The sequence below is a fragment of the Primulina eburnea genome, chromosome 13, assembly GCF_022965805.1.
Source record: "Primulina eburnea isolate SZY01 chromosome 13, ASM2296580v1, whole genome shotgun sequence".
NCBI lineage: Eukaryota > Viridiplantae > Streptophyta > Magnoliopsida > Lamiales > Gesneriaceae > Primulina > Primulina eburnea.
Window position 1 is genome coordinate 25056590 of NC_133113.1, and position 11564 is coordinate 25068153.

At 34.9% G+C, this 11564-nt stretch overlaps 1 protein-coding gene across 6 annotated transcripts; it reads left to right on the forward strand.

Moving 5' to 3' along the window:
* Window positions 1-1342: 1342 nt before the first annotated feature.
* LOC140808921 (aberrant root formation protein 4) lies at window positions 1343-11206 on the forward strand. Of its 6 annotated transcripts, XR_012113049.1 has the most exons (15): window positions 1343-1575; window positions 3494-3673; window positions 3804-3953; window positions 5141-5213; window positions 6282-6457; window positions 6531-6587; window positions 6692-6842; window positions 6969-7028; window positions 7116-7384; window positions 7467-7538; window positions 8164-8241; window positions 8332-8493; window positions 8742-8871; window positions 9724-9775; window positions 10875-10955. XR_012113049.1 is itself a non-coding variant. In XM_073166275.1 (14 exons), exons 1-14 carry the CDS (start codon window positions 1555-1557, stop codon window positions 11093-11095), a joined length of 1722 nt encoding a protein of 573 aa, XP_073022376.1. In that variant the 5' UTR covers window positions 1343-1554; the 3' UTR covers window positions 11096-11205. The 6 variants fall into 6 exon arrangements, 5 of the variants coding, with proteins under 5 accessions (XP_073022376.1, XP_073022377.1, XP_073022378.1 ...); XM_073166275.1 differs by lacking the exon at window positions 8742-8871 and having other exon boundaries at window positions 10875-11205; XM_073166276.1 differs by lacking the exon at window positions 8742-8871 and having other exon boundaries at window positions 3497-3673; window positions 10875-11203.
* The last annotated feature ends 358 nt before the right edge of the window (window positions 11207-11564 follow it).

Sequence of the window (11564 nt, forward strand, 5' to 3'; positions counted from 1 at the left end):
CACCAGCTAAGACTGACTCTTTCATGTCTAAAGAAGTCATGTCCCAAGAAATTTTTACTGATCCCATAAGACTCATTTCTAAAAGTTTAATGAATCCTTCTTTGTTGAGATCAAGTGTTCCTGCTGCAATTCTCATAGCAGATGTCCAGTCATCTATGAGATCTTCTCTGTTTTTGAATTCTAATACATCAAGGTTGAGCATAACCCCGTAAGGATGTATAGGTTCTAAAATAGTTTTTCCATAGGGTGTTTGATGCAAGGGAATTTGATTTCTCCTTGTCCTTATCCCTGCTGGGTGTGATCCTCCACCAGTATAGAAATCAGTTTGAGATTCTCTCATGTTTACATTCTGATATCCCACACTTTCCCTTGGTGGTTCCTGAGAAGATGACCAGGTTATAGCAGGTGTTTCACCTCCTGCTATGTTCATCTTTAGATCTACAACTTTGAGATTTGCGAAAGATTCCACAAGCTCTTGTGGATCATCCAGACCAATCCTTTTTAAAGTTGTCATCAGATTAATTTCTTTTCTGAGACAGACTTAATTAGATTGATCATCTTTTTTTTTCAGTCAAAGGTTTTGACACCACTCTGGCCTTACCTTGTTGATGTAACAAAGATTCAGTACCAAATGATGGTGGAAACCATCCTCCTGAAATTCTTTTACCAGAACTTGGTTGTTGTTCTAGTTTCTGAATTCTTGTTTAAATATCTTTTAATATTCCAAGAATTTCTTCCTGGTTTTCAAGTATTTTCTCAACTCGTAGAGGTACAAAATATAGCATATTGCCATAATTTTGTACTGTCTTCTGAATTTATCTAAGATCTGAATAGAGCTTAGAGTAATCTGGAACTATCTCCAGAAACTTATTTGTTTGAATTATAAGTTTACCTGAGGAATCATAAGTTTACCTGAGGGTTCAGTAGCTTCCCTTTCTGCTTCTGATATCTAACAATAGTTAGATGCACTTGTTTATATTCCAAAGTATTGGAATAATCCTTGTAAATTATTTTTCTCGAACCGAAGTTTGGATTCATAATTTTTTCGAAATTATCCTTCTCATACAATTAGTTACTATTAATAATATAATTTGTGTTTGAAATAAATCAACCTTTCGCTATGATATCATTTTGAGAAGCGCGATGATCAATTAAACTTAAAATAGGAATAAGGGTATTTTTGTCCACTTTAGGGTATTAGGGAGTTTAAAAAAAGTTTTTGATGTGTAGAAAATTCGAGTAAAGTTGAGTTTGAGTTAGAGGCGTTATATGAGCAATTTTCCTTTTTTATAACATAATTATATATCACAAGTAACATTTTGAGTCAGGACTCAGGGTCCGAGTCTGTCTCACAATGATGTCCCATTTACAAGTGTAGTTTTTGTCTTCTGTTTAACAAGTTTTGTACCGAAAAGCTTGCCAATCAATCCCACTGGAATCAAGCTAAAACCCTTTTCTTCGAAAACTGGGGTTAATTCCGCGGCTCTATCGTCTCGTCCACAGGGTCAGACACAGCTAGCCCTGCGGCAGTGGACGGCAAAGCACTCATCGACGATGAACACAAGGATTTGTGAGGTAATCTGAAAGGTCACTTTTAGAAACTTTGACACACACGTAATAGACCATACTCTCATAGATATATGTATATATCGTATGGAAGTGATTCTCTTTCGCTTCTGTAGTAGTTGTGACGCACTGGAGCTTGAACAACATAGAGAAACCAAGTATATGGTTTGAAGAGAAAGTGCTCATACTTTTTTTAGAGGGCAAAAAGAAAATCGATAAAAGATTGAAAGAATTTTTCTCGATAGATAGGTGGATTGGATGGAACTTTCACCGGTGGTTCCATTTTATCAGTTAAGATTAAAAGTCCAGGATATATGAAATTAGATAGAAGCAACATTTCAAGCTCTGAAAATGGAGCTAAGTACTATATTCAAGTAACCGCCTTTTGTAGTCTTCACACGTAGTTTTTATGCCACTTTGGGAAGGTAGCTTCTCTCCTCTCAAATGTGAGAGAACACATGGAATTAAATGACGTTTTATTACCACTGAGTACGCAATAAGTGGCCTCTTATGAGGTAATGACTCTTGGGTTGGGCCTTTTCATGATGTAAGTTGTAGCCCTCATATGTAATCAGAAATTTCTTCATATCTACAGAGTGGAAAGTATCGGTCAATTTAAGTTTTTCCATAGCTGTCAATCGAACGTAGCGCTGCGTAACACAAAGGTTGCCCGTGGCTATAGCACATAGCGAGGGCTATTTGGAAGTAAAATGCTACAAATTTATAAAAATATATAATATATAACATATAGTAACATCAATTCAACGGTTCATGCTTAAATATCAAATATACAAGTTCAAAACGTATAAAACCTCAATTTTAAAATTAGAAAAACATAATCTATAATTCATCTTCTTTTTTCTTCATCGAGATCGAGATCATCTTCTTCATTTGAAATTGCACAATGCTTGGTATCATTCTCTTCTTCATTTTCTTCATCAAAGTCGAATTCATCCTCTTCATCTACAAGATTAAGTGTAGTAGATGTTCATATTGGCCTTTTCCCTTTAGACTTAGATATGGCCGCCTTCGAGCTTCTTGTAGGTGTAGATGTGGTCGCCTTTGAGGCCCGCGTAGATGTAGGGGTCGCCTTCGAGGCCCCATTGGATTTCCTCAATGTATAAGGACCTTCATCTACTCAAACACCTTCATCTACTCCAACAACATGTGCAATATCTTGCCTAGTCAAATAATCACCATCATGAACAGAGTCAGGCTCTTCATCCTCCAATCTCCCTACCAACCATACATTGCCATCATCTACTTCACACAATATGATAGGATCGATCGTATCATGACTATCGTATCTACGCCTCAGAGCTCTGTTCTCTTAATGAACACCAAATCATTCAAGCGTTTTTGCTCCAATCTATTCTTTTTCTTTGAATGAGGCTGCATTTATTTATATAAGTCCGGCGGCCGACGGCCCAAATCCAACAATCCACGAGAAACAGAAGAGGAGAAGCAGTGGAGAATTGTAGTGTTTATGTTAGGGTTGATTGGGAGAAGTGGAGAAGATTGAAACAGAAGATGAGAAGCAGCGTTGAATTGAAATAGAATTGAGCCTAAGAATTGTGCAAAATGGGTCTAAAAATTCTGAAAAAATGGGCCTACAAAACATGAGCTACTTTAAAAAAAATGTTGTGTGGCTTTGCTTTACGATAGCAACGATAGTGCTCGCTACTTCGAAGTGCACTGCACATAGCGCCCCGTAGCCACAGGGCTTCTCTTCGCGTTGCTACACACAAAAGCGAGCGTAGCGCTCGCTACAACTATGAGCTCTTCACTGAACCATAAACTCCTGTTCCCCATCTGATGCATAAGATTTGGATGCATTTACTTATGTATTTGTTGTATGTATTCACACATTACTACACAAGTAGTGATCTAACTAATTTACTATTTCTGACCTATTTTGGCGTACTAGCAGTTGATTGAAGCGGTTGTTAACAGCAGTTCAGAGCAAGCAATATCAGAGCTTGCAAATTTTCTCGACTCAGTCTCCAACTCTATTATATCTGAAGTTGATACAGAGGAATCCGGAAAAACCGCATTTGAAACTCTTGAAAATATTCATCAACTCGTTTGGTTACCTTCGCTAAATCAGGTTTAATGCATGTATTTGCTTCTTCTTCTTTTTCTTTTTCTTTTTCTTTCCTGATTTTTTTTCTTTTTATCTGGAGTATTTCATATTACTTTTTTTCCTTGTTAATAGTTAGCAAATGAAATCATTTTAGGATATTATTGATATGTTGGCGTTTGAGTTGCCGAAGGTCGTGACGAAGCTTGGTTGTGTATCACAAAGGTGTTCTGAGGTTACTAAGAATATTATTGACCGGTTTGTTGGTCGCTGCAGCCCACGTGATATGCTCTCTATTTTTTGCGAGGTTCATTCTCTGACTCAAGTTTTTCCTCGCTCTAATGCTGCTTGTATAAGTGAATTTTTATGGATGGTTTTTCTTTGAGAATTAATCTCTGTTGACTAGTTCTTTTGTTGATTCTCTTATGTCATTGCCAAAATTTCTGCATGTAATTTGAGGTTTGATGAATCTGTATGTGTGTGTGTATATATGGTTCTGGTTAGATGAAGATGCCATGTCCTCTGTTCATGACAAAAGTGTAATCTTTAGTTTTTGTGTACTTTAAGCATTACTTGTGTTTTATTTTGTGTCGTTGCTTGAAGAAGCTTCATTGTCTCTTGGTATACTTCTCAGCACTCACTACTAGTATGAGTTTCCTTTATAAATGGTAATGAAAGTTCAAAATTATTATTTCTGCATCTGATGACCCTGTGGGACCAAATATTGCCTTTCTACTTCTTTCCAGTCAATTGTGAAGTCAGTATAGTGTGGATTCATGAATTTTGGTGAGGCAAATGAAATTTGATTTTTTTTTTTACTTTTAGTTTGAGGAGCATCATACTTGGTTTGCATCTAAGAGAACATATTACATTCCATATTCTGCAATTTGTTCATTTAGGCACGTCTGCTGAGACTGTTGAAATAAAACTGTCAATGCATGACTAAAAAACAAGGAAGTTCCTGCCACGTGTGCGAGCGAGTTTGCAATTTTTTGTCAAATCTTTGGCCATTCATATGGTATTGTCCTATCCGTGGGACAAGAACACGTAAAATATGAAACAAGACAGTCTTAATTTCCTTCATCCTTTACTTAATATTGACCTGGTAAGACTACCATTATAACCATGACAAATATTGTAGAGATTGGAAGTCAAGGTATACCTGAAAATATAAAATTTTATCCACAAAAATTATCGATATGGTCAGAAATCTTTTACCCACAAAAATAAAAATAACTACCGTTTTCGATTTCTGTCGAAATTTCAATGTCCATTACCTGTGAATCACAGACCATACTTAAATTAATGGTATGGTGTATGGTTGCTCACATGTATTTTATTGGAATATGCTGGCTCAGGTTGTGAAGCATGTTTGATCACCTCTGGTTCAATGATTCAATCTCGAGCAAATCTGCGACTGGCCTTTCTTTAATGATAGAATAGCTTACCAATTTTTCAAATGATTTTACTAATCTTAATTTGAAATTTTCTCAGGCATTAGGTTCTCCAAGCGAGTTGTTCGTAATTCCCAGTTACTTTGTACCACTTCTCGTTGGGCTTGCCAAAGGTAGTAATTATTTTCTTTTTCTTTGCACCAGAGGGGTAATATTTCAGTAACATAATTAGATATTTTCCATCTTCCTTTGTAAATTCTTTGAAACGTGTGGAAAATTATGTACTGGGAGTTGAAGCACAACTAATTAATAACAGGGTAAAATTTCTACATATTTTTTAAGAAAAAGCCATGTCACCTTTTCATTCTAAGGCTGCAGATGTGTTTATCTTCCAGTTTTACTCAGAAATTGTGTGCTCAAGTACGTCTTTCTAGCAAGGAATCTCAGTGTCCAAGGGTTAATTATTATTTTATTTTTGCGAATTTTTATATTTTCTATCCTATACATATGTTTAAACATGACTTTTACCTTCCACGTGTTTTGATAACTGTAACAATTCTTGTTCCGCTACTCTGAAGGATGTCGCGTAACTCCACACGTAATTATCATAATAATTTCATTATGTTAATTTTTGTATGTTTATATGTTTGCATAAATTTTACCTAGCATCATACTTGGATTCTGTTCTCGTCATCTTTCTCAACATTGTTTTAATTTCTTTTTTATGGTCACAAAACTTCGGGTGGACTTTTTTCTTACTGGTTATGCACATTCCTCTTCGAGGTCCATTCTAGTTGTCTGTTTCCTTTTATTGCCTTTTTTTTTATCGTATCTTGCATAACATTATTGTATCTCCATTCTCTTTGTGACAAAGTTTGGTAATGAACATTTTATTTTATTTTTTTATTTTTATTAATTTAACTTTTTATAGTGGAAGCAAATTTTAATCAAGCCATCTCAAAATGCACCTCATCAGTTGACTGAAAGAGTATGTGGATTACATTAATAGGAATATTAAAGCTTATAGGTTTATGATATCATTTTCAGTTGTTTTCGTTCTTTTTTTTAACTTGTATGTTTGATAGTAAAAGCACACAAATGAGTTAACTCTATTTAGGTAATTCAGTAATTGTGCAATCACACTCAGGGTCATGTTCCTTGATACGTTTCTGTCAGTTAGAAAGAGATTAGAGGATCTTATTTGGATGGATGAATAAACATTCATGTTTTTCTGGTTACAGTTCTGGTTTTAATTCAGAGGAGGCACTTCGAGCAAGTGAAAGCTGCAGTTCCGGTAGTTCTTAATATCTTAAAGACTTTCTCCTCCACATCTGACTATGAAGATACTGATTATGGGGAATTGTTCAGAGCAGCAACGGACGTTGCTTGCTCTATCCATATGATCTGTGTAAAATTGGTCAGTGGCAGTGCTTGTCATTCTTTTTTGGTTTAGTCAAGTGGTTTCAAATTAATTTCACTTCCTTGATCAGGAAGGTGACAACTTCAAACTCCATGCTATATTGGGCCTCTACGTGTTGCAGCTCATGGTGGATATTTCTTACTAAATTAAATCCTAGTCTCAGCCATTTTCAGTTGCTTCTTGAGTCACTCGAGTTTATCTATGTGATAATAACTCATCCTCAATTTGCAGGCCCTTGTTGCAATTGGAATGAGAAGTGAAATATCTAGATGTATTCTTTTGGTTGTACAGTTATCCGAAATTCTTCATTCTTGCAAATTGTCGTATAGCGGTTTGATAACAGGATGTGAAGTTGCTAAGATCTCTAAACTTGTAATTGTAGGTAAAACTTTATTTAACTACATGCTGTGTTATTCTTTGTCATCGTTTTTTAAAAATGAATTGAGAAGGAATTGACGTGTTTCTTTAAAGAGGGGATTTTATTTGAGCTTCAATTCTCAAATTATAGATGATGGTGATGATGGTATTAGTTGCTTTTCGCATGTCAAACTTGGAGCTTCACTTGCAGGTTGGTAATTGACCACTTATACTTCTTTGTTGATGTTGTTGGCTGCCCAAGTACTAACTTTATCATTTCATTGATGAATTTATCCAGTAATTTGGGGATACAAGAATTCTGAGGTTGCCATGTCCGCCAAAGCTGATTTGACTGCTGTCAAACAGAAACTTCAAGATCACTGGAACAGTAGATTTGAAGCGATCGGCATGTTGAAGTTTATATTCACATATGCTGATCTACCATTAGAATTGAAAACGCATGCTATTGAATTCCTCTTGTGTATCATGGATGGCATTGCACCACACTCTTATGATGACCATCTGGACTACACAACATATATGCCAGCTTTCTATGTCAATTTGCAGGTGGGCTAATTGTCAACATTTTAATTTCTTTCTTGATGCCTTCTAGTTCATGTGGTCAATTACATTCATTTTTCACTCTTAGGCTATTGAAATGGTCATTATGAATGCTCCAGATACTATGTCAAGAAGAAATGCTTTTTCTGCATTCAAAAAGGTAATATTTCTAGTGCTAGATGCTTTGAGTTATTGTTTCCTTTATATTTATGAATTTCTTACTCTATTATTGTTTTTTTCAGTATATGTTTTACTGGCTGATAAGGTAGGGATGATTGCTTATTGTATCTGTATGATTATGTCTGACGTCAAATGAAAATAATCCTTTGCTTTTAAATTTAAGGGTACGATTGTTAATTTTGCATGAGATGATTGAGTGTTAAGGACATCCAACATTGCAGACAAATATTTTTGGTGGTTGAATTCTTCATGGGAGGCATTTCTCTTGGGTCTCACCGTGTGCTTTAGCAGGATCATTGGAACTAAATCAGACATTAACTTACTAGGAAGAAAAAAGCAAGGAGGTATATGGCTCCATAAAAAAACAATTGTTTCCATTAGTTTTTGCTATAATTTATTTGTTTGAGTTTTTATGTAAAACACAATTAATCCTTCTTTTGTCCCATGAACCTCCTTGAAATTACTTATTGCAAACCTTTCCTTTTTTTGCGCTTGTTATTATTGAAATCTTATGTCTGTCCCCATAAAGCAAGCACAGAAGACAACTTTTTTTCATTTATTTCAATTTCCCATTTATTGTTTTATCCAATGTTTACTAAAAGCAGGTGCTTTCAGACATTCCAACTTCTGTAAGATTTGATGTCTTAAGGGCTTTGATAAAGTCTGCTGGTTCTTCTTCCATGGTAAGCTTTTTATCCTGATTCAGAAGCACCTTCTTAAGCATATACGAACGAGAAAGACTTCTTGTTGAGAATTTCTACTTGGTGCAACAGGTTGCGATACTTCTAGATTGTGTTAGAGAGGAAATGCACGTGGGAAAAACTGATAGAAATTCTTATATATCATTTTGGAGTCCATCTGTGCTTGAATTGGTAGAGATGGTTCTCAGACCTCTGAAAGGCGGACCTCCATCCCTTCCTGAGTACAGTGATGCAGTAAATATCTTTCTCTCTCTCTATATCCCCATGCCCCCTTTTATTATTCTATCTCTTAATTTATAGTTAGTTTAACTCTTATCTTGCATCTTTTGTTGTGCTTATTAGTTTGCATCTCCTGATATATTCAGTTATGTTTTCCATTTCATGAGCCTCTACAATATCTCAAAGGCGCTTCAGTTTGGTTTATTTTGTGTTGCATGACAATTTACTTTGTGACATTGTAGTGGCATCCTCTTTCTTGCTAGGACATACGTTGTTATAAATCCTGCTGTTAGTGGCTGACCGGGCCAGAACATTAGAAGTTGGCTTGATGGTGTCTTTGATGAGTTGTGTATATAGATGCATGAATTTTTTAGGCACATCAGTGATATGAAGGTATACTGAGAATTTAAGATAGATACTTGGTGTTGCTTGTCAGCTGGTTTATGATCCCATCTCTGCTTCTAACCACAGTTTTTTTTCTTGGTTTTTCTGAGTTAAATTTTATAAATACTTGCCCAAGTTCCAGATATCTAGTTGTTTAGACTTTCACAAACAATTTGCCACCTGTTCTCGAAATATGATTTGGCAAGACTATTTGTGAAACAATTTTATGTAAAATGTATAACAATTGCACATAACTTTTATGGGCGTTCAGTGTCTCCTGTCAGAATGTTTTGGCAGAATGCTATAATAACTTATTAGAGAAGTGCACTATTAGATCGATTTGATGTCCTGATATGTATTTTGCGTAGATAGAGGATGTACATGTTTTAGTCACATTTCTTTTGAATAAAGTTATTGTTGTTGTAAACTAACACTACTATACTATTATGATAATTACTACTGACATTATTGTTACTATTACTATTCAGGGGCAAACAAATGAGAGATAGGGGTAATTGTGCCTCTTAAATTTATGATATAATACCTAGTTTCAATGATTTTGGTATGCCCTATCTCTCCTGTATGTAGAATTTTGTGATTTTCTGAACTTTTGTCATGGTGAGTACTTTAAGAAGTTTGCAAAAGTTTCATTATGTATAGAAAATGTTTATTAGGTAACACCTTGTAGTTAGTCCCTTTGCATCTTTTGCTGAAATTAATGTGGGTGATTACGTATGCCGAATTTGAACCTCATTCTTGAAGGTGGTTGTGCTAATCTTGGATGTACCCGCTTTGTTAGCTTGATTCTGGATAAGTTTTATCTCACTTGAGTAAAATACCAAATCATTTTTTTTGCTGCAGGTTTTATCTGCCCTTAACTTTTACAGATTTATCTTGATTACAGAGTCAACAGGTAATGATAGATTTAACTTTACATGTGTGCTATGCAGTGTGTTTCAATTGCTTATTATGTTGTGGAGTAATAATTGGTCCTGAGAGAGCTCGAAAATGGCATTTAGGCTTTTGTACTTATTAAAAAATTTGAGATGTGTCATTATCACTTGTTACGGCTTTTAGTAAGACAACAAATGTTCATTCAATTAATATCAAATCCGATATCAGATGTTCCATTACCACAGGTTACGAAGTAGTGTAAATATCGTGAAATGGATTATTGGGGGATCAATAGTTAGTTATATCAGCATTGGGGGATCAATAATTATTCATGTTGGGGGAGCAATAGTTTAACTTTTGGTGGAAAGATAAGCTGTTAGTCCTAAATATTGTGTGTTTACCAACATAGGTGACATACTTTTACTTCCTCAGTACTTAGTGATGCTTTGAGTTACCCATCCGTATTTCAAGTTATAATGGAACATGTCAGAGAAGAAACATTAGAAATTATCAGAAATATATCTATTTGGTCATAGTCCCAATAAGCAAACCCAAATCCAAAAAGGGTCATTAGTCATGCCCCATTCTAACGTGGAACTTATGTTGTCTATGTTGCATTGCCGACTCCTTGAGAAGTCAATACCCATGCAATCCCACTTTGAACAGCTTAAACTCTTTTCAGTATCTTAATCCTAGCACGTGTGTAAACATGGGCTATATGAAGACGTTTCCTTGATGGCGATTTCTCATGTTGCTTCTTTTGCTTCGTCAACTTTGACGAAAACACCATTGTTAGGCCTATCCTATAGAGGCCCAAATACAAAAAAACTAGCTCTCTTAATGAGAGAGCTGTCAACCTTATTAGTTACTCTTCATTTTATTTAGAGTCACTATGGAACATATAACAAAATCCATAGGATAAGGAGAGGAAGTATAAATGTAAACTCAAAGTAAAGAAGAGCCAAAGTTAGCTTGGACAAAGTTAATAAGAACAACATATTAGATTTTAGGATCATTGAACTTTTAATTCAAATAGAGCATCATGATTCATGAATGAAAAAAATAACGAAGTTTGGTGAGTGACATCAGTTATTGATATCTCTGGGATTGTGTGATAGGGAAGTCAAACTACACAGGGATATTGTCCAAGGACATCTTGCAGAAGGCCTACAACGAATGGTTTCTACCTCTGCGTACTATAGTATCGTTTCTGGAGGCCGAAACCCATAGAAATTGGGATCATGAATTAGCATCTGATGCAGTATGTGCGCTGAACCCTGTGGAGTTGGTTTTATATCGTTGTATCGAACTCGTAGAAGAGGAGCTGAAACATTTATAAATTCATGGCTTACCATTAAAACTATGTAGTCTTTGAATTTGGGTGTTTTGTATCAACTGGTTTACTCAGTTGGTGAAATTTTACTTTTTTGCCTAAGTTCCATGCTTATGGGATCATTATATCTTGAAAATGAGTTTATTAGTTGTGTTATTAGGGGTGTAAAGGGCGTCGAGCTGGGTCACTAGTCAAATAATAAAAAATTAAAAAATGTTATTATTTATATTAAATAATAATTAAATAAAATTGAAAATGTATTTATTATGTAAAATAAAAATAAAGATTAACGTGTGAATAACGATACTCATAAATATTCGTCAAAAAAAAAAAACCAATACCCATAAATATTGAATGTTAATATTAAAATGAATGTTAAAGAAAATGAATGTTAATATAATGCATATATAACATGTTGATTTCACAATTTTTTGTGGAGGTGATTGGTACTACAAGACCAACCAATATGAAAACT